The sequence below is a fragment of the Triturus cristatus genome, chromosome 4_1 (genome assembly GCF_964204655.1).
Source record: "Triturus cristatus chromosome 4_1, aTriCri1.1, whole genome shotgun sequence".
Classification (NCBI taxonomy): Eukaryota; Metazoa; Chordata; class Amphibia; order Caudata; family Salamandridae; genus Triturus; species Triturus cristatus.
The window spans coordinates 560,251,146-560,275,252 of NC_140585.1; the positions used below are offsets into that span (position 1 = coordinate 560,251,146).

Here is a 24,107-nt window from a genome sequence, read left to right on the forward strand (position 1 = left end):
AAATATTGCATAATTTGAATTAATTTATAATAAACTATCTGCCGACCCACTTACATAACTTCTTCAGATTGAATGCATCTAGCCTTAGATTTCTCACTGCAGGTTTATTTCATAGTTAAGGAGAGAGGCACCTAAGTAAAGGAACCAGCATTTCCACAGAGGCCTCAAAAGGGCATGAGATGGTCACAGAGATTAATTTCGAGATACCGCAATTCTGCCCTTCACCCAAATGGGCAAACTTCAAAAACTATTTTCTAATTTGCGAGGTTTTATCACCTTATCTCCGGTTTCCCTGCATGCAGTCTGCACTTTGAGCTGGCGTGCTGGGGGATTATGTTGTGCCATTATCTGTACTCTGCTGCTGTGATTGCGGTGCAATGTGGCTATAAAGTGCCCCGGCCTTGGAGGAAGGCGCCGCATTTCACCAGCTGACGCAGAGACGGGAGGTGAGCCATGTGCTGCGGGACAAAATGTTGGTTGATAGCTGGGGCCGTTGTTGGTGGCTTGCTGGCCATACTTGGTGGGGTCTTGATACCGGTCGGCGACTTGATCATTGAGGCGAAGATGAAAAAGGTATATTTTTATTTTACCAGGAGGCCTTTTTGTAAGCCAGGAGAATCATGAGTCTTATGATTTTAAAAGTAGGATCATACTCTGCATAGTGTGATACACCTGATTGTACGTGTAACTAGCTGGAGCAAAAATGCACGTTATAAAGACCCATGTAGTAGCGTTTATGTTTTTAATTAACGTTTAGGAATAAGGACTTCAGTGAGATACTACACTGCTGCGTACAATTTTTAAATGTCCATTTTACTAGTATTAAATCATTTATAGCACCTTTATTTTAGTAGAGTTGATTTGTCGGTGGTTCTGTCTTCCTTCAGTTGTTTTTTTTTTATAGAAAAATGTATCTTGAAATGTAGACAGAGCATTTTTGTATTACATTAGATTACTGCTGAGATCTAAACGTCGTAAGTCGCCGAAGCCTTGTAAAATGCGGTGCTTAGGAAGGCGAGCTGATAAAGACAACTGCCTATTTGTTATTTTTGGCTCCCTAATCACCGTCCTTGCTCGACCATCAATTTTCGCCATCTGGGTCAGCTTCCCAAAGGTGTGCTGCTTAATGGACTGCAGTAGTTAGTTGCCCAACCCGCAGTCTTCACGCAGCCGCAGTTTTACACCTCCAGCTCCGTAGACCTGATGAGTAGTCATAAGTCGTCATACTTTCTTTCCCAGCTTTACAATAATGCCAAAAAATGTTTTCCCAAAGAAAGTCACACAGCAACCAAACAAGACATCATGGCGATTTTTATAAATAGAAAATGCCAATCGATGAAAACGAGCAAGACTGGAATATATCTCTACAACACGCTGCTGGAGTATGTTGGTTAAGCCCTCGTTTTCTGTTTCCACTTCTTACTCAGATGATACGCATATTTGACTGTGTATCAGCTGTCCTTTTAGACAGGGTCCCTGCTTCGTCATCCACTGGCTGGCTTTGCGAAATATATTCCCAATGAACAGCAAATTATTGTTTTTTTATTAACTCATTTGTATTGATTTTAGAAATATTAATACACAAAATGAAGCACACTACTCCCCTTTACCCCGTCGCCACGCCCCCCCCCTTTAATGATGCATAGCAACCCCAGCGCATCATGTCATCAGTTAGGGTCGGACAGCTTGAGCGGCCCAAGCTCCCATCGCTTGTATCCTCGTATTTCATCCTCTAGAACCGCACTTGGGGGGGGGGGTACTCGATCAATATTGATACGTCGGTATCCTGCCCATCCCTCCCAGATTGTTCTGTTTCTGTTCATAGCAGCCCCAAGCAAAAGCAATATATATATTCGTTTTTCCATGCTCATGCAGAGATCTAACAATTCTCTCCACTCCTCTACTGAGGGAGGATTTGCATCTTTCCACCTGAAAGCCATATCTCTTTGCGAAGACACGCCCCAACCAAAACACGTCAGTTTATGGAGATTGTTATCTAAGTCGATGTTTACATGCAGAATGACTAGCTCAGAGCCTAGGTAGGAGTGTACTACTTTCCAATAGGCCACTAGTTTTAGAAATGGGGGTCTCTAGTTTGCTGTGAGATGCCCCATGTGGGACCCTTCCTTCTAGTCAGGGAGTAACACACCGAAGATAACATAACCTGCATTGGTAAAGCGCACATTCACCCGTAGGTATCTTGGCACTGAATAACTGATGTTTATTGTTACCCAACGGTACTCATCGACCTATGATGGATGAAAGGCTGAGTGGACCCACCAGGATTTGAACCTGTGACCATGAGGTCGAACACAAGTCCCTGCAACGGAAGCATGAGTCCACAGACCTGGCAGATAACCCCTGCTCACCCCCTTGGTAGCTGGTCATGAGCAGTCAGGCTTGTCTCAGAGGCAATGTGTAAAGCATTTGTACAAACCCCACACAGTAACATAGTGAAAACACTACAAATGGATGACACACCAGTTTAGAACAAGCATTTGCAATGCAATAGGTCTCGCATGTACACGAGTTTGAGCTATTGACATTACAAATAACAATGCCTTTTATTTTTGTTTTAGTTTTTAAAACATAAATAAAAGGCATTGTCATTTATAATGCCAATAGCTTAAACTCGCATGAATGCGAGACCTATTGCATTGCAAATGCTTCTTCTCTCTCCCGTCTTGGACTGCCTCCCCAGAAGTCGACTGATGGCTTTGAGGCTACTGAAAGCATAAAGTCGTGAGGTACATTTAAAATAATTTTTCTACGCTAATTCTGATAGTGTTACATTTCTCAAACCCAGAATAGATGATAGAAAGCATTTTGTGAACGTTTGGGCCACAATGGGCGTCGTGCACAACTGATGCATACGTATAACATACAGGACACTGTGCCGCCAATAAAAGTTTAGAACACCGCCTCCCTCTAGAGAGCTTCTTGCATGTACTCGGAAAACGGTCCTGGGCTGAATGTACTTTGCACAGTGTATATATCCCCACAAAGCTTCACTCTCTCAAGCTTTTCCCAGGCAGTCGATTACATACCTCGGAGTGAAACGATGAGCCAAATGTATAAAACGTGCGATTCAATTAGAAAGCGCTATTTCCTGCAATGGTACCAAGGGCGCCCTAATGCAAGAAAGGAACACGTCCCCCTGTCATCTGGTTTGGTAAAAACAAGACAGCTATGAGTGGGATGCAGGGGGCCCCTAAGACCCCTGGGCCTCGGTGCTCTTGCACCTGCTGCGCAATTGATAGCTACACCGTAGCAAGAACAGAGGGCTTCCGAGGCCCCAGTACCATAAGTGACGGAGAACACCATAACCACCCGGTGCCTGTGGGTCCTACAATTAGTATTCATTGTTTGCATTTTATTTTCTTGTAGCATTGGTATAATGCTTCCAGCTCGCGACCCCTTCAGTCTAAGAAGGGTGTTTCAAAGCTATCTCAAGCGTCATGCAGAGATGCCTAAATCACCCTCTGATGAATATTTTATCAAAATGAATTGTACATTTCTTTCTTCCTATTCTAGCATCTATATTGGGAACACCTTGAAGCAACCAGTGGTTTCTTTGTGTCAGCGCATTAGCAAACAACAAACCTGCAACACTCATGGCACTGGTAATGCCTGAAATACGATTGGGTGCAACGCTTTAAGGAGTATGATTCAAACTCTAAACTATAACAAGACATATAGTGGTCATGGGACTTCAATGTGCATCGACACCAGCCAGCTCTGTTCTGCAGAGAGTCTTGCCCTGCCTGATGCCTTGAATAAAGTTTAAACAGATGGTTTTAAACACCGTTTTCCTTACATATATTTTTAATGTGTGTGATTTGTGAAAATACATTAGACATTTTGCAGACAAATGTTTTTATGTTTCATACAACATTCCTCAAAAAGGTTTCTTTTTGATTAAAACAGGACCTCATATATGAGAAATGGGAGGGGGGTCACAGTGATTATTTGCACTAACATGCACCAACAACATCGAAATTCTTACAAATTTGGACAATCAAATTCAGCGAGACCAGTGGTCCTATGAAGAATTCAATGAAGGAAGAATTCCATCAACCCGTAAAGAAATTGTGTCATTGAAACTTAGGGAGATTCTGCTATTTATGGGAAGTTTAAGTGATATGATATGATAAAATTATTTATAGAGCGCACGTACACCAGCGATTTCTTGGCGCTTAGCAGAGATGCGTTGACATGTGTAGTGAGAGTTAATTAGTTATAGGCCTGGGAGAATAGCCGAGTCTTAAGCGATTTCCTAAACTGGGGGTAAGAGGTTAGTAATATTAACTTTTTCAGGGAATTTTATATTAGCAATATACGGCTCGGGACATAGGCCGGTAAATGCGCTTTGAGGCTACTGCGCAGTGGTATGAAGAGATGTTAACCTAATACTACTCGTCCCTGGAGATCCTTGTTTTTCCTGCAGGTGAAGCCCAGTTTACAGCAGCTGTAAATCCTCTTCATGTAGTGGAAGAGATGCTGGTGGGGAAAGACAGGGCTGGGGGGTCCCGGGGCAGCAGTGCGCACCCGGAGCTTAAAGGCAGCTTCGTCATACAGCGTTGCCAATTTACTTTGCCCGCTGCTCCAGGGCTGGCTCATGTGCAGGCACTGATTCCGCCGGTCCGCTCTGCCAAGGTCATTATAGTCCACTCAGAGACCCACGTCCTCGGGTCTTCCGGTGGGCCAGTGCCGGGTGGACACTGTGCTGTGTTTGGCGTAGAGCCGCAGGGCCCGGCCCTGCTGGAGGAGAGAGAGCAGACAGTCCAACATGACACGGCACAGAGGGCAGTGAGTGGGTGAAATGCAGTTTGTGAGGCGGCATAACATAACCCAGCATGTTCAGTGCCCGTAAAAACTGGTCCTAATAAAATAACAAAGAAATAACAACGAATCCACTAATTAAAATATGGAGGTTAGCAGCCACGTCTTGCACAACAAAAGAAACGCGCGGCTGACATACTTAACGAAAAAGAGTATCGCGTGCTGCAGATGCAACAATTAGGGGGGAGGGTGTGGGGGAGGGCAGGGGGTAGCATTGCGGTCTGGGAGGCGGCATAATGTAGCATGAGCAGTGCTCGTAAAAACTGCTCCGAAAGAAATAATACCGAGCTTAAATTAAAGTGCGGCGCGCATATTGTAATTTGAATGCGGGCGCTGTGCTTTACATAATGTGCTACGCCTGTATATGTCAAAGCTATGAAGCGTCTGCTGGCGCTAAATCCTTACCATGAAATAAAATAAGTAGTCCTCAAAGGAACTAATAAACAAGTACAGCGTAAGTAAACTGTACTTAGTCGGTGCTGCCTCGGCAGAAAACGGAAATTACATGACTGATCGCCAGCCAACAATCAGCCACATAAGAAGGGCAATGCCAGAAAGACCCAATGGCAAGTGGCAGGACAAATGACCCTCCATATTTTGTTTACTACAGGTCTTGCGACAGCGCATGCGCTGTCTAGGCTCGACCTAAAAATAACCAATGTTTATCTAAATCAAACAAGACCAAAATGACAAAAATCCAACATACACAAATCAAGACATCCCTTTTAGAAAGATTACTGTTAAAATGTAGCTCTTAGAAGACAATTGCTCCAACTGGAGCTATCTTGACATCGTGGCAGGTACGAATCCACAGTATGGCGCTGTCCACCAGGTGCGCAGGCCAGCAACAGAGTCACAATGACCCCCCAGTAACAACACCTTGGAAAATGATGAAGTCAAAAGAGGTGAGGCATTGATAGGCTGAGGCAACGATGGTTCCTGACTGCTACAGAGGAGGCGAGGCAACGAGTCCTGGCTGTGCAGGGGAGGTGAGGCGGTGTCAATGGTGAGGCATCAGTTGCGTACGACGGTGCGGTGGGACGGGTATGCCCAGACGTGGGTCCCTTGCTCACTGTGCCACTGGATTCAAGCTAGCCTGGCTGACGAAGGGTGACAAACCCTGAAACCGGTCCCAGGATGCTTGTTTTCAGTTCAGGGAGGACCTGGCTTGGCAGTTCGGTCTGGACTGTTCCCATGAGGCACAGGGTAAAGACTGATGTGCATATGGCTGGGTCTAAACTGGGGTGGTGTAGTGGGAAAAAGAACAATGGATTTAACCCAGATCTCTTGACTGGGGGAGAATGTTTGAATCATTCAGCATTCTGTCCATCATTTGTTGCAGTTACACTTTCTAAAAGTGGCATTTTCAAACACTCAATTTAAAAACCACATTTAGAGAAAGATGTGTTTTTAAATCCTGAGTTCAGGGAACCCAAACTCCAAATCTCCATCTCTTTCCAATTGAAAGTTACACTTGTAAAGTGTTACAAGGTACCTCCAATGATAACCTACGGGAGACACAGTCCTTGCAATCGTGAAAAACGAATTCAGCTGTATTTCAGTATCAGGACATGTAAAACAAACCAGTACGTGTCCTACCTTTCACATAAACTGCCCCCCGCCCATGGGCCTACCTTGGGTCTACCTTAGGGGTGCTTTACATGTAATAAAAGAGAAGGTTTGGGTCTTGCAAGTGGGTGCACTTGCCAGGTCGATATGGCAGTTTAAAAGTGGACCTGCAGACACTGCAGTGGCAGGCTTGAGACATGTTTGCAGGGCTACTCATGTGGGTGGCACAATTAGTGCTGCAGGCCCACTAGTAGAATTTGATTTATAAGCCCTGGGCACACACAGGGCACTTAAGTAGGGACTTACCAGTAAATCAAATATGCCAGTCATGGATGACCAAACACAATAATACTTTACAAAGAGAGCACTTGCACCTAAGTAACGATCAGCAGTGGTAAAGTGGCCATAGTTCAAAATTCAGCAAAAACGAAGTCCAGCATATAGTCAAAAATACAGGGGGTAGAGGCAAAAAGACAGGGGAAACCACGCCAAGGATGCCAGGTTTAACAGCGACACAGCTCAAATCACTGCGCCGCATTACTCTGAGCCCAGGAGGCGTTCCATGGACATTGCCATGGGTTTTCCCACGCAACACCCATGGAATTTGACACTGCCCTAAATTTAGAAAGTGATGTAAACCTAGAGAAGCGCCCAATCAGTATGCCTTCCGAGGTAAGGCGTAATGAGGAGAAATATGTTTATATCGCCTAGTTTTTTCCTCTTTTCATGTGTGTTGCCTTTGCAGCACACATAGAAAGAGGAAAATGCCTCTTAGGATGTTTTTTTGTGTGCAGGAAGTTACCCCTTCCTGCACAAAAACAATCCTGCATGCAACGGAGGCACCCTTGAACCATGTTGCAAGATTTCCTATGTTGATGCTAGGCTGCCAAAATGGCGCCAGCGCAGAGAGAAGGACAGGATGCACTATATTGCTTAAATACCGTGCACACCTACCCTTTCACTTTGGCTAGGGCAGAGTAGCTAGGTGCATTACTACGCTGCCCTATGCCAAATTCCCACAAATAAGCCCCTTGGTATGTACTATGTCATGCACTAAACATCAGAGGTAGGAGGGGGTGTTACCACATCTATCTTCCACAATCTGTGTCTTGTGAGGCACATGCTATTAACAAATTTCAATTGAATCTGGCGGAACGTCGTCACAATAGCCAATTGTCTTGAGGATGTTCTAGCTTCTATCCACTCCTTATCTATAGGGGAAACACACATTCTGTTCTTAAGCCAAGTGCAGAGGATCAAATAAGTCTGTTATATTTATCAGGGAGCAATAGACTTGAGTCACGTTGTGGTCTTCAAGTTCCCCAATGAGTAGCCTCACCTCCAGTGGATTGAACTCTAGGAGATTGTCCAATCCTGATATGTATGGTGTTATTGGTTGCCATAGTTGTAGGTAGTGATGAAACTGACTGTGGTGCAAGTCATATTCAGTCCGTAGGTTCTGGTAAGCTTTAGGTGCTGTTCATCAAGTCCCCCAGGGTGGTATCTCCAATAATATCTTGTTTCCGTAAACCTTCTAATGCTGGTACCAGTTGTAGCTTTGTTCCTACCTATTGAGGTGCTTGTTTGGTTAGCCGCCTAGCCCATGTCAGCATCCTCAAAGTATCCCTTCTGATCTTGTCTTCTACTTTAGTCGCTGTCAAAAGCGATAGATCCCCTCTATCACTTTATAACATATGTTGTGTGGGTGTACCACGGAGTGCCTGTTTTTCAGATGCACACGAGGGGCCTCCTTGAGTGTTGTAATGGCATTTGTTTACAATCAGCAGGAGGGAGGACCTGTCATAGGACTGAACACCTGCCGTAGCAATCCCACCTTCATAGGTAAAGTGAAAACATTTCAATAAGGCTATATGCGTAACTTGTTGATTCAATGGAAACCGTTGAAGAATTGAGTTTATTTTATCAAAAAAAGGAACATGATAATTCATATGGGTAGTTATGTAGCTGGTACAGAAATCACGGCAATTATACCATTTTAAAAATAGCAGATTTTCCCAGACGTGACAAGATAGCATTGAACAGAATTTAATGTCTACTGTTACATTGTCCAACATTGTTTGAATTTATCTTTTCCTTGCTACAGCTGTCTCATGTGACACATATCCCCACAGATTAAAAACCTTGTGTGACCACCTGCAATTCTGTAGACCACCCCAAATCTCTTGGCTATGGAAAGGCCAAATATTTTGCCTTATTTATATATAGGCCAGTTGTCTCACCGAAAAGACGGAGAAATGGAAGTGAGCAATGTCCAGGGGTGTAACATAGCCCCCGCAGTGTAGGAGGGGGGCCCAAGCTCCAGGCGGCCCCCTCGATACTGCACTCTGGCAGGAGAGCTCCTGATTGAGCCCGGAGTGGGCCCCTCTACGTCCCATGCAGGGAGGCCCCCACAATTGTCGGTACGCCAGTGGCAATGACCTGACCTTTCCGGGTCCATCAAGAAAATCAAAACATCGTCTGCATAGAAGGCCACTCTATCTGAGATGTCCATGTCCCAATCGAACCCCAGCTCCTGTGCATCAATCTGGAGCCACTCACCAGCTGCTCTAGGATGATGGTGCAAAGAAGGATAAAGGCATACACCTCCTCCGTCAGCCCACCAAATTAAATGCTTTCTCAATATCTCCCAACAAGCATATGCAATAGGTCTCGCATTAGTGATACTTTGAGCTATTGGAGTTGCAAATATAAAACATTTTATAAGGACTGCAGAAAACTGGCTATACTTGTAGATTGTCCACACTATCAAATGCCATCTGCTGAGGTAAATGCAGTAGGAGTGACCTTGATTTGCCAACAGAACCACAACCGGACCACTTAATCTGTTTGTCAAGTACAGAGCAGATGCAGCCGCTGTATGTTGGCATAAACCCGACTAGTCCCAACATGCCAGAGAGGGGATCGCATCACCTTGAGTAATCGATCTGTCAAGGCCATTGCTATAATCTCGAACTCGTTATTTAAAAGAGAAATAGGGCAATAAGAAGAGAAAAGCCCCAGTTTTGAAATCACCACTCATTGCAAAACTTGGAAGTCAGGAGGCAATATTTTCTTTTCTCATGCTTCTTGCAGACGGCCTCAAGTGGGTACAGAAGCTTATACATATCAAGCTTAAAGAAGTCCTCTAGGAACCCATTCGGGCCTGGGGCTCTTCCCTCTTCTAATCGAGAGAATCAGAGAGCTCAGCGTCTGCAAGGTCTCCCTTTGCAGACAGTCATTCTTCTTCCCCTAAGGGGAGGATCGGATACAAACTTGTTTTGGGCCACGCCGAGTGGCACTTCTGTGGAATTGGAATAAATCCAGGAAACACAAATTTGCCAAACACGGTTTGTTTCCACAGAATACGGCTCACTGGTGAGGAGCAGTGGAACAGAAATGCGTCTTCTTTAACTCAGCTCCACTTCCAACTGTCCACACACCTTCCCCAAGATTCTACATAATACAGTACAGTTCCCTGTGACCTATCCCAACAGTGACGGCTCCACCACTAAGGCGGAGAAGCGTTGTCCCAATGCTCGGTGAGCTGAGGAAAATAAAAATAAAATGATAATAACAAGAAGTTATTATCATGTTATTTTCTTTGCGACTCCAGCCAGGTCAGGCTGGGCGGGGCTTGGCTCTGCATGACGGAACCACTCCGTCATGAGCCACGGAGTGGTTCCGTCATGCTGTGGCCGTTGGCGGCCGCTCCTCCCACGCGGCGCTAATTCCCCGCCTGTGCGGGCGATTAGCGCAGTGGGTGGAGTCATGACGGAACCACGCCGTCATGAGCACAGCTCACCCGTGACTCATGACGGCGTGGTTCCGTCATGAGCACAGCGGCGCCGTCGACCCCCCCAAACCCCCCCAGCGCTGCGGCGGAATTCGCGCCGCAGCGAAGGGGTTAAACTTGATGCACCTGTCGCGGGACAGAACATACCACAGTGCCAACAAGGCAACCATTGATTCATATCCCAACATAACAAACTGACAAAGAATACTATTTAAATGATGCCCAACGTGAGTGAAAACCTTACCCAAATAAAACCACGTTTGAAGGGAAGAAAAGAAAACAAACGTTGGGGGTTGAACCTCTGTTGCAGGACTCCATAGCCTTCTCCGCCTGCATTTCACCAGAGGTATTTCCGCCTCACATAACATATATCACTGTCTATTTGGGAGCGGAGAAGGAAAAGAGAACAGGGGACTAAAGGAAGGAATTCCCATTCTAACGAAAAGGTTGTCAGTAAGAACCCATATCCAGTTCAACTTTGAAAGCGAGTGAGATCAAGCATAAAGCTCAAAAACAATCAAAAGTCAATTTGATCAAAGCAGAAGTTCCCATAAAGAGAGGTTCACAAAACAGTAGAATCCCACAGCAATGAGGAATAAGGCAGGGGACAACATCCTGTGATTCTGGACAAATCACGTAATCTCCCTGTGCCTACAAAAACAAAAAAAGTATGAGTCCTTGTGCAATGAAACTTGCACTCATGTAAAGCGTTCCAATACCTCCGGGTCAAGTTTGCGCTATGTAAAACTACATATTAAAAAAGTGCAGTAGCAACCGCAATCAGCAAAAGGGTCTGAGCAAAGAGTCTGGGTAAAAGAAGCGGTTCTCATAAAGACCAAAAGTATAGGAAATGAGCAGGAAGTGGTAGGAAAAAAAGCGTTTATATACTCTAGGAACACAGACTATTATAAACAGTCAAAAAGAAATTCTGTAGTCCATGTTGCAGCTTGTCCTTTACTCGTCCAATCGGATTTCAGTGTTCTCCTGGGAACAGGATCACTCCTTTCCTTCTCACCCGAAATATGATAGACCACAGAAAATAATCAACTTTGCTGTATTAGTTTAAACTACTCATGAGGTATTTTCAATTAAAACCTCCTTTCCCACAAATAGGACTACATATCCAACCTTCAAATAAAACAAATTGTATGCTATCTAACAATGGGCTAAGTGATAATCGAAACATCTACTGTAACAAGCAAAATTATTAACACAGCATTTTCCATTAGAAATAAGACATGAATGTATTCAAACATTTTGAAACTTCATTGTATAAGCAGGAACATGTTGGAAAGTTAAGTGAATCATTAATTGAAGACATGATCATTGAAAGTTCAAGAATTAAACATTTTAGATGTGTTTCAGTACATCTAGTCGAGCTACTTGTTAAGCAATGCTGCTTTAAGCATTTTCGATACCTAGTATGAATAAGTATATCAGCCTAGTACAGTTGCACATTTTTCAACACATTTTTCAGTTCACTATAAATTTGCATGTTAATACTAGATATGTAATTTTACTATATAATTTTGCGTTTTAATACAAATATTCTTTCACAGCCGAAGAGTGATCTTTTCCTCTGCCCATTGAAATAACAATTTAGGAGACTCCAGGAAGATAGTACGAGACTGCAAAATTACCTTAAGTCTGTTCGGGTAGAGGAGCATATAGTGGAGGCTCAGGATGTGAATTTTCCTCTTTGCTTCCACAGAGGACTTCCTTTGTTTCTGGACCATTCTTGTGTCATCTTGGAAGTATTCTGGGCAAAGCATAGGATCTCATCCCTATCATTATAAGTCAATTTGCATGTGATCCTAAGCATGGCTGGAGCCCCAGGGATGGCTGCTTCCCAAGTACACTTTGTACCACTTTCAAAGATATTGCACTGGGAGAGCGCTAGTGGGAGCAAGAGGGATCTCAACCACTGATTTAAAAATTTCTCTGGGGAGGATTTCTCATAGAGATCTGGAAAGATTATAAAACAGAGGTTTTTGCTTCTGGCAATCACTTCTGTGCCCCCCACTTTTTCTGCCAGATACCTTTAGATTGACTGCAGCTTAGATGTTGTTTGTTGCATCCTTGTTATTGTGTCTCTGAGCCCAGACACTCAAATCTGCATCCCTGCAATCTTGTTCACTAGTTGCCTGGGGCCCTGGTGCAGAAACATCACGTCTGTCCCAACTGCTCCAATTTTAGACTCCAACATGCCAATGACTGAGTGTTGGCGGCTAGGATTATCACCGTGTCCAGTGTAGTTACTCAAGCCCAGGGGGTCTCCTCAGATGTTGATGATGCTTCACTCCAACTCGCTGTAGAGACCACATAGGTGGGTCCCAAGTGCTGGTGAAGCAGTCTGTTTCTCAGTAGGATCACCCTTCATTCCTTGCCTTAACCAGACAGTGCAACCATATTCAGTGAAATGTCTTGATTCCCAGAATTCTGTTGGGTTCAGAGGAGTTCTGCAACACTCAACCAGGTCTCATGAATCAATGGGGCAGGCTCTGAGTTTACTACCAGAGAGCTGTCTTTTCTCCAAGCCCTAGGTATGGGCAAAGGGCCACAAAGATTCCCAGCACAGCACCAGAGACACTTATCTCCTTCCCTGGCTTCCTGTCACCTGCAATCATCTGTGGCTTTCACTGTCCCCTGTTAGCCCAATGTTTACTGCTGTTCCTCGGCCAACCGTTTCAGCCTCCCTCCCTGGTCCTCCGCAAAAGCCACTGTGTGAGAAGGCCTGATAAAGTCCTCACTCCCAGTTGCTCAGTGGTGTAGGGGGGTGCCAACTGGGCAGTGGAACACAGGAATCAGGGTCTCTGGACAGTTTCAATGTTCCTCCGACTTCCTCGCTCATGCATGAATTCCCGTGTCCTGGAAGAGCTGTGAACATCTAACTCTGATGGCCTCCTCCATGCAGCAAGGCCCCTGATGGCGACAGATCCCAAATCGCATTGCTTCCTGCACTCATTCTTCTAGGGGAGTGGCAGTGATACATGCTGAAAAATTCAGGCCTCTACTCCCCAACAATGCTCCCTGCACTGGAGGTCAGTTGCGAGCCCAGGTCGGCGGGCTCTTCCTTCTTTTGTCACCGGATCTTCATTCAGCCACTATGGTGCTGGTCTGCACCTTGCCGCTGCCTCGGTCTACTCCTCAGAGGCCTTCCCTTTCACTCATCTTACTCTCAGAACTCCCCTCTCATGCTACCCCAGCCAATTGGGCTTGAGGAGTGACAGGGAAGCAGGATGATAATAGATACTCAGGCATGGTCCATGGAGCCAGCTAACATGTGACCACCATGTTTGACAGTTAAGCCACCCCCGCAGCAAAAGATTGTTATGCGATTCCTAGTTAATGCAATGTTGCATTATGGTAAGGTGTCATACCTCAAGTTCCCACATTTCTTTCTTGGACTGTAAAAACGTGACTGTTTCCTATACTTCTCCATGTATGTTATGTTATGTGAATTTAAAGAGCATGGCTAAACATCCAAGAGGGTATCCAGGCACTGAGTAGGGCAGGCCTGAGGGAGGAGGAGGAAAACATGCCTGTTTTGCATGGAAGAACCATGTCTTGAGGTTCTTTTGGAAGTCCATGAGGGAGGGAGACGTTCTGAGGTGCATAGCGAGGTCATTCCAGGGCTTTCTTGATGCGAGGGAGGTGGTCTATTGCCTGGGAAGCAAATCGAATGTGTCTGGTGAGTTGGTAGAAGTTGAGGCAGTGGTTGAGGTTAGTTGGACCGGTGTTGTGGAGAGCTTTGTAGGCTTGGGTGAGCAGCTTGAACTTACATCTTTCTTGGACTGGGAGCCAGTGGAGATTGTTGAGGTGTGGAGAGATGTGGTAATTTCGCTGGATGCTCAGGATGAGTCTGGTGGCCGTGTTCTGGGTGGTTTGTAGTTGGGGTAGGACATGGGCTGGGATTCCGGCGTAGAAGCTGTTTTCTGTAATCAAGTCTTCTTGTGATAAGAGCTTGGGTGACCGTTTGTAGGTATTTAATGGGATCCACTTGAAAATCTTGTGTATCATTCGCAGGATTTGGAAGTATGATGAGGAGATGGTTTTGGTCAGTTTGCTCAAGGAGAGGTTGGTGTCCAGGATGATCCAGAGGTTCTTGGTGTGGGGGGGGACCGAGTTCAAATGGGCCACCAAGAGGTGTCCCAGGGGGAGTGGTTGTTGCAGAAGATTATTACTTCCGCTTTGTCTGTATTGAACTGAAGGTCGTTGTTTTTCACTCAAGCAGCAGTATTGTTCATGCAGTTAGCGAAGTTTGCTTTGGCAGTGCTGTTTGAGTCGGTAAGGGAGAGATTGAGCTATGTGTCCTCAGTGTAGGATACTATGTTGAGGCCATGGGCTCTGATGATATCTGTGAGGGGCGTTGAAGAGTTTTGACCTGAGCAACAATCCTTGATGGAGTCCGCAGGTGAATGTTTTTGGTTTTGAGGTGTAGAGGGAAAGTCTAACTCATTGAGTTCTGTCCGTGAGGAAGGAGGATATCCACTTGAGGGCCAAGCCACAGATACTCAAGTGCTGAAGCTTCCTGATAAGTGAGTTGTGGGAGACCATATCGAAGGTTGTGGAGAGGTCGAGGAGGTTGAGTACTGCCGTTTCTACTCGGTCGAGGATGCTTCTGATATCATCGGTGGCTGCATTCAGCATTTTTTCTGTGCTGTGGTTGGTGCAAAAGCCTGGTTGAGAGCAGTCTAAGAGTTCTAGGTGGTCTGCAAGGTGGGTATTGATCGCTTTTTCAGTGAATTTAGCTGGAAAATGCAGGAGCGAGATAGGTTTGCAGCTGCTGAGTGTGTTGGGCATCACTGTTGGCTTCCTTAAAAAGGGTGTTGACCTGCATTTTTTCAGCAAGGCGGGAAGGTGGCACTGGTTATGGCGGTGTTGATGATAGTGCTGAGTGCGGTAGAGATTATGGTTTTTCCAAGATTGTATATGAAGTGGGGACATGGGTCTGAGGGGGCTCCTAATTGGAAAATATTCATCAGGGCAGTGGTTTCTTTGTTCGAGAGGGAGTTCGAGTTACTTAGCTGCTGTTTGGCATGAAGGAGGTGTCTGGCTGGTCGAGGGAGTTCATATCAGTATGCTGTGGGTTGAATGTGTTGGAAAGATGATTCTGCGAGGCCCATGGTTTTAAGATGAACTTGTTTTGGAAATGAAGCTGTTTGCCCTTAGCTTGAAGGAGCTTGTTAAGAAGGCAAACAAGGAAGCAAAGTTCTCTGTGCTTTTTCATCCCAGGCTTCAATTAATTGCATGGTGGCGTCCTGATAAAGCTGTTTGACCTTAGTTTAGAGGAGCTCGTTAAGAAGGTGAACAAGAAAGTAAATTTGTTGGTGCTCTTTAATCTCAGGCATCAATAAACTGCTTTGAGGTGCCCTATTAAAAAGCCAAGAACTTCCATTCAAGCTACAAGGTTGATCTTCCCTCTATTCCTCCATCAGTCTTTGGTATGCAGTTTTTGCTGTTATCTCCCCCTGTGGAGGGTCCGCTTTAACACATTGCTTCAGTCAGGCTTCTCTGCTTTCCAGCATCTGGGCTTGGGATCTCACCTGGAACCTCTATGCTATAGAATTCCTGCCCATCTCTCTGACTCTGGGGATCACCATATCCCCTGGCCTTGACTCCCTAAACAAGAGAGCTATTGAGAATTGAAACCTTTTCCTGAGTGCTGTGAATGTTGTGTAGAGGAATTAAGGATAGAGATCAGTTCAAACCTGCACCTGCTTCCTAAACCCTCTTTGGATATCTATGCAATTCTCTTCAAGGGTGTCAACAGTTTCATGAAGACAACATATTTCCTGGTGGAATCTCTACAAGAGATTATATATTTGATAACTCATTGGTAGTTTCTGTTGACCTCGTGCAGCAGGTTTCTTTGTATCTACCCACTTATGACACCACTGTCTAGACTTTATACTAACACTTTCAGTTGATGCCACCAGTATACAGACCCTGCCATTTGTTTTACCTACTGGCACTGTAATGGTACTATCAGAGCTGGGCTCTCACTATTTCAAAAATGTGAAGATAAGTCAACTGGAACTAGAAAATCTAAATGGTAAATTGGGCAGTAAATAATAATCTTTAACTCTTGAACATGAGGCGGCCTCCACTTTGCCTATTCTGGACTATTGTTAAATGTTTCACAGGTTTAGTTCTCTCATAGTCATATGGGAAAAGACATTGTTAGACCTGATATCCTTGGCATGCAATTCCCCCAGATGTTTTGCCTACACTCCCTTGTTTTGCTGAAATCGTTTTTGTTGGCAGTAGGAATCTGTGCACTTTAGAGATTGTGGTGTGCCCCTTAAACATGGTAAAATTGGCCTACACCTAATCAGTATGTTTTAATTTAATTATATGTTCCGATTAAATGGTACTTCATGTACCCAGGGGCTGTAAAGTAAATGCTACTAGAGGGCTGCAACACTCACTGTGCAACCCATTAAAGTAGCCTTTAAAACCACGTCTCAGGCCTGCCACTGCAGCCTGTAGTGCAGAGCTAAACTGCCATTTCAATCTGGCAAAATATACCAATTGCCAGGCCTAAATCATCACTTTTACCACTTGTAAGTCACACCACTCCAAGGGAATGGTGAATGGCATTTAAAAAGTAGAATTTGTGTATTTAAGTTTTACATGTCCTGGCAGAGAAAAACTCCTAAAGACGTTTTTTATTGTCATAAAGCTAGCTCTCATACAGACTAACACTGGGTTACCTTTGTACTTACTAAGTGATAACTTCAGTTTACGAACAGATATAGAAATGTTTCTTAAACGCAAATGAATTGTAATTTAATATCCGCTTTAATGGTAAAGTCAGATTTTAAGTTACTATTTTAAAAATGGCACTTTTAGAAAGTTGTCATTTTTCTGCCTAAAATGTATGTGCCTTTCTGCTGGTGTCTAGGGGCACATTACTGTGAATGGGTCTCCTGTGGTGTTTTGTGTGTTCCTTCCAGACACATGGACAAAGGGCCTTGGGTTGGGGGAAGGGTGTATCTCTCCTGGGCATGATGACCTGGAGGGTTGTACCCAGCCCTTTCTGAGCTTAAAAGGCTAGCTTCAGGGCGTGTCTACCCCCTTCCTGACTTCTAAGGGTTGTCTGCCCTTCCACATGCCTCTCACTCCTAGGTCTGCCTGCCCTTTATTACCCTAGGCAGTTTGGAGCCAAACCCAGAAAAGGAAAAGGTTAGACAAAGGAGAAATCACCCACCTGCAGGCTGGCATTGGGGATAAAAGTGGCACCTTCTGAACCTCTTTTCAGAATACTCCTGGACCCGTGAAAGATTCATAAGAATGACTGCGCTGCTGTCTGAAGAGGGAAGACTGGACCTGCTTGCCTTGAACCCAGAATTTCCAGAAGTTACTCCAAGGGTCAATTGGCTGACATCCTTTTTGAGCTACAGGGACACAACATGCTTTTAGGGGCCTACCTGCAATTGCCCAGCTGGCTATCTGGCCAGCACCAACTGGATCTGCCTGAGCCCTGCTGCTGGCCTCATCTAGTGAGAGGAGGGAGCCCTCTTGTTCCTGGACCCTTGGCAGGCATCAGTATGTACTCTTCCTGTGAGAAAACCACAAGTCCTGAGTTCCAGGTGAAAATACAGATGTTTTTGGGATCTTTGCAACCGTCAACGGACTCCCAGTGTCACCCGACGACCATCCGAAACACCGGCCAATGCAAATCTCAGTTGACAACCTGTTCATCAAGTCTGCTCTGAGAACCAGCGCCAACTGACTCTTCGTGCTGAACAGCAACCGTCTGCAATGCCTGACCTGCTCCTCACTCTGACAAGTCTCCTCGCATTGACCGCCTATGGGAACATCCACTCCAGCTTCGCGCATAGCCTTGTACTCAGAGAAGTTAAAATCTCCAGTAGGACGAATCTGGTCATTGTATTCGACCCACCCTCCATTGCGGTCAGCTTGAACTTGAACTTTGACCCGGTTCAGTGTGACCAGATAGCCACAATTGGTGTTTTGCGCTTTTGGCACTTTTTTCACCTGAAGCTTTAAAAATTCATAATTCCTGGTCTACTGATTGGGTTTTTGGCGGTACAATTCACTCTATTTTTCTAAATTGGGTTTGGGTTTTTTCTTGTGTTGTGTTTTCATTTTATTACTGTCTAAGTGCTGCGTTAGTACTTTATAAATTGCCTCTGTGTTAAGCTACCAGAGGGTTAAGCACAGGCTTGTTTAGTGACTTTTGTGGTTCACCATGACAAGGATTTTGTTTATTGTTTGAGTGGGACTTCCATCCCTCGCAACTAATAACCCAATTTCTTACAGACATCATGACTAGAACCAAAGGGTTGTTTTCACAAAGGTAGATTTTCCCGAGTAGATTTATGTGTGTATATTTACTCTTGCACATAGGTGTAAATCTACACTGTTCTGCTTTTCACCATTTCTAACTGTAGATTTACACCTAAGTGTGGATTTACATGTCTCCGCCCCCTTAAACCAGGTGATGGAAACATCTAAGAGTAAATTTATGAGTGTAAAGTTACTACTAGTAACTTTTTATTTGCAGGTAGAGATCTCTGCCATTGAGGCAGAGATCTCTTTATGTAAAAGTATAAGGAAAAGTAAAAAATGTTATGTAAAAAAAATCCCAACTACAATAGCATATGAATGAATGAATGAATCAGCATTTCTAAAGCGCATGGTTACCCGGAGGCATGCCAGCGCTAGTAGCAGTGCTATCACAGACTCCGAGCACAGTTAAGGAAACAAGTAGGTTTTTATTTGTCTTCGAAAGATAAGATAGTTTGGCTCAAAACGGATGTGGAGGCGGTTCCATAGTTTGGCAGCATTATATGAAAAATGACGCCCTCCACTTTGTGTTTTTCGGATTTTCGGCACTGTCGCCAGTTGCCAGGACCTCAAGGCCCTATTAGGACGGTAGGGCAAAATGATGGAATGAATAATGGGCGATCCCTTGCCTGATAGTGCTTTATGTGCGATGCACAAAGCCTTAAACTGAATCCTCTCCTGAATAGGAAGCCAGTGTAAAGTAGCAAGGGCTGGCCTAGTCGATAGGTGATTAGAACTGTTCAGGAGAAGGCGTGCTGCGCAGTTTTGCACGATCTGTAGCTTTTTGATGGTAAAGGATGGGGCTCCTAAATAGAAGGCATTGGTATAGTCAAGCCGTGAAAGGATCAGTGCTTGAACCAACAGTCTTCTTGTGGGGAATGGCAGCAGAGAAAGGATTTAACGTATCATCCTCAAAATCCCATAACAGCTAGCTACCGCCTTCCGTCCTCCTGCCAGGGAACTCATATATATATATATTAAATAGAGTGGGGCTCAGGGAAGATCCTTGAGGAACCCCACGTCTAAGAGGCATTCATTTTGAAATGATTTCATTTTCAAAGATTTCAAAGATGCTGTCCTCCATAAAGGATTGCAACCACTTTAGCGCAGTCCTGGCTACTCCCACATCCCTGAGTCTTTGAATCATCAGTTGATGGTTAACTGTATTGAAGGCTGCGCTGAGGTCTAAGAGAATGATAGCAGCACAACCTCCACCATCTAAGATTTTTCTTGATTCCTCTACGACTGCCAAAAGAGCGGTCTCTGTACCCTGCTGAGGTCTAAATCCCATCTGTGAAGGGTGGAGACAGTTGTTACTCTCCAAAAAGCAGAGAGAGCAGAATTCACATGCTTCTCTGCTATTTTGCTGACACCAGGCAATAATGAAATGGGGCGGTATTTCGCTAACACCTCAGGGTCCAAATTAGTTTTTTTCAGAAGTGCTTTGACCATTGCTCGTTTCCAGATGGGGGGGAGGGACAAGTCCCGACAGGAACAAAGCATTGATCAGGTCCATAATAACTGGGGATTCAATCTCAGTAATAAGATTTAAGATAGTGGGAGGGGTGGAATCTCTTGAGGAGCCAGATTTTAGTTGTCTGAGGATACGTTGAAGAGAAGTCAAATTCAGAGTGGGAATTTCCTCTGGTAAACATTTCCTATCTTGGGTCCTAATGTCCATGGGTAATGCAGTTTGTTGGACTTTGGCCTGAGGGAAAGACATGTAAATATTTTGTATTTTATTAAAGAAAAACTCTGCAATTTGATTGCAGCGGGATGAAGTGTCATCAAATATGGTGGCAGGGGTAATGGGTGTAAGGAGTGATTTTACGATACGAAAGATTTCGTGTGGAGAGTTGGAGGTCGATGTGATTCTCTCTTCATAGTAGAGAGCCTGGGCAGATTTTATTTTAGCTTTATACGTTTTTATCGCCTCTCTATATTCGGCTTTGTTAGTTGCTAAAAAATCCTTTCTCCATCTTCTTTCAAGTTTTTTACAGTATTGCTTGAGCTCCCGCAGTTTGGGAGAGTACCAAGCATTTCGATTACCTCCTATCTTATTATGAACCCATTTTTTGGGGAGAACCTTGTCCAATGATGTCTCAAGCCATTAATTGAATTCATGCTTTGCAATGATGGGATTAGAGTCAGATATTGGTGTAGTCTTTTCAAGAATAATCGCCCAGGGCTCAATTAAAAGTTTTGACTAGGTATGAACCTGTCTTTTAGTTCCCACAGCCAGCGTGGTAGCGGCCTGAAATACCCAGGTGAACGGAATTAGAAAATGATCAGACCAGGGTACTGGGATAGGGTCCCTGGCCTGAAGGTCCTCAATATTTGAAAATTGCTGAATAGTTCAAACAAACACACAACAATTCTAGAAAGTATTTTTTTAAAGAATATTAACATTAAATAAATAAGATTTAAAGAAATTTGTTTAAATAATTTAGATTAATTTTAACTTTTAATAAAAGTATAAAAGTTTACTTTTATATATTGTTTTACTCTTATATATTTAAAGAAATATATGTTAATTACTAATTTTTAAGGGGCGCATGGCCTGGCATGCCAAGCTGGTGGATGCTCTTCCCTGAGCTCCTGACTGCCAATCTGCTTCTTTTGACATCCACGATGCTGGCGCAGACTGCATGTGGCTCTGCTTCTCCTGCTAGGCAGACCACTCCCCTGGTCAACGAGTTGAGGGTGAAATCTACCAGGTGGGACCCCGATGTGTCTGTGCCCAAGTGTGCAGCCTATTTCTGCTCCATCCCAGTTGGCCGTATTTGTCAATTTTGACCTGGTCTCGAGAGACTAGATCTCTGTGTTTGGTGCATTGATCTTTGAGGCACCATTTTTTACTTTGAACTTTATAAATTCATAACTCTGGTGGTACTGATTGGAGTGTCGTAATTTTGGAGTCAAATAATTTATTTAAATGTATTGTATTTTTCGAAATTGGTGGGGCTTTTTTAAAGTGTTGTGTTTTCATAAATAATATGCACATTGCCTTTAAGTTAAGCATGACTGCTTTTGTGCCAAGCTACCACAGGGTTAAGCTCGGCTAATTAAGTGATTTTAGTGGTGCACCCTGATGGATGTGCCACCTTAGCATTAGTTCTCACCTTTGAGTTTGAGGATTCCTGTATGTGTAATAGAGGGATAGTGTTGGACTTGGACCTTTTTGCAGGGTCATCCCTGAACTTTTTGCCTTCCTCCTAGCCTTTTTTCTGACATGGTGCCTGTAAACCCAATACCTCCCAGAACCAGTTGGGACTGGTTCCACCCAAGCCCTGTGCCAGGGCAGACAAAGAGAAAAGTGGTATACATTTTGGGGCTGTGACCCCTTGTGTGTTGTGCTTCCTTGTGCTTTTTGGGTGCTACTTGTGCCGCTGGGCCCCAGGAGTAACTGCCACTAGGGACTGCCTCCCTGCTGGAGGGCCCTGTGTGCTGGCCTGCCTGGGCCCAGCTTTGCCTTCCTGAAAATTCCTGGCTCTAGCACCTTTTGAGCGTTATTTCTTGACATGTCCTCAAAAAAGAGGTGAAAAAGATCCTAATGAACAGGTTTCTCTCAAAACAATTAGAGTAGCCCATATGCCTGGTAATTACAGCCAACTTGCCGATTGTTTATCTAGACTGCCACTACAAGGGTCTCCTGATTCATGTTCCTCACTTGATAATGGAGAAGTTGTGGAATATTTTGGTGGCACATATAGAGATATTGTGGTGAAGGAGTGACAGAGAGTGAGCGGATTTTAGAAAATGCGATGGGTGAAGAACTTAACCTAGTAAGGGAGTATATACCCAGGGGATGGCCTTCTCCTGAATCCTTGAAAGGCTCATTGCATTCGTTCTCTGAAACTGCATCTGACTTAAGTGTTGTCAATTATTTGGTCTTTAGGAATGAGAAATGCATTCCCCCTAAGGGCATACAGGAGTGTCTGGTGAAAGTTGGTCACCTGCGCCACATGAGAATGTCTGCATTGAAAAATATGATGGGAGAATATTATTGGTGGCCAGGCATGGATATCAAGGTGGAGCGTGTAATTAGAACATGCAAGGTGTGTGCTCCGCAGATAAAACTTGCAAAACCCATGTTCCTCCCATGAAAAGTGTGAACTGGCCCACTACTGCCTTGAGAAAATTAGGATTAGATATTTCAGGTCTTTTCAAAAGCCTACCATTATACATGCAGTATGAAACGGTGCTTGTGCACAGACAGGATCACATCATCTGCAGTTCTAGAGTTTTTGATGGAAGTTTTCAGTTGGGAAGGGTTCCCCGAAACTTTGGTCATGGACAATGGTGTCCAACTGTGTTTTAGAGAAATCACTCCTGTACTGCAATACCATCACACTCGCACAGCCTCATATGATCCCCAATGGAATGGGCAAGTGGAACATTTCGATAAATACCTAAAAGAGAGTGTCCATTTAGCTCTTACAGACAGAGAGCTGTATATTTTGTCCATACGTAAGTGGTTGTGGGCATACAGAATTTACCCCAATTCTGTCACTGGTGTATCCTCACTCAGGTTGTTGAAGGGAAAACACACAACTTGAAATCTTTGTCCGTGGTGGTTAAAAACCAAATTCCAGAATGACAGTAATTTTAGCACCAAACAAAAGTTGTTTGCCATACGAAGCAGCTTTTCCAATTACCAAAGGAGAACTGAGTTAAGGTACAACACTGTACATAAGTCTACAGCAGTCAGATTATGCATTCCCAGGAGAACAGTAAAGGGAATGAGCAAATACATTAGATAAATGAAAGTAGCCAAAGTCAGTGTGAAGGGTATTATAACCCAAGACTGTAGATCAGTGTTTCCCAAACTGGGGTCCGCGGACCCCCAGGGGTCCGTGACACTTTCTCCGGGGGTCCACAGGCAGCAGTTTTAAAAGCTTTGCAAAGTTCCTTGTATAATTAGCAGTTTGTGGGCAACAATAAAAGTGTCAAGATAACGCCAGTGATTAATGTACCTGCTGGAGAGAGATTAGAGTTTTGTCCAGTAGCAGCTTTGAATTATCTAAGGTAGCACAGAGGGTTAATATGACTACTGCAAAGAACGTGTACCATGCAGTTTAAAAAAAATATTTTATGTGCATAGCTCAGTGGATTACTGCTTTTATCACTGATATTCTTTTGTTACTGCGCAGTTCATAAATTACAATTGCAATCTAACACAGTGACCTATAAGCTGTTGAAGAGCTGCTTGCACACTGCATGGTACAAGTTAGTAACTTATATTTTTTCCCAGTCTTTCATTATCCTGATGCTGCTAAAAAGGTTTATTTGTGTAGAAATACATTTTTATTATTAAAGTCAATGCTAACCACTTTATGTTCTGAATCCTGGGGTTTTGGTTCTCCAGAACAATCACTCTTTCAAAATGCCTACCATTATGGATGACGTGTGAATCCTACACCTTGTAGTCTCCTTTGCCTTATGTAACATTTTCTATACGCTGATTTACACATATGATTCATTGTCTCTATATGTGTGAGATGTAATGTGCTCTAACATCCTACACTGGTATAAGATGTGCTATAAAACAAATGAAATACATGTGACAGAGGGGCTAAGGAGAGAC

General features: G+C 44.2%; 1 protein-coding gene across 1 annotated transcript in view; it reads left to right on the forward strand.

Annotated features, from left to right (window-relative positions):
* Window positions 1-307: 307 nt before the first annotated feature.
* The window catches only part of CD36 (CD36 molecule (CD36 blood group)), a 468,975-nt gene continuing 445,175 nt past the window's right edge, over window positions 308-24,107 (forward strand). The window contains exon 1 of the mRNA XM_085652881.1: window positions 308-573. Within this exon, the coding sequence (XP_085509007.1) occupies window positions 454-573 (120 nt within the window). The 5' untranslated portion in view covers window positions 308-453. The remainder of the gene's footprint in view (window positions 574-24,107) is intronic.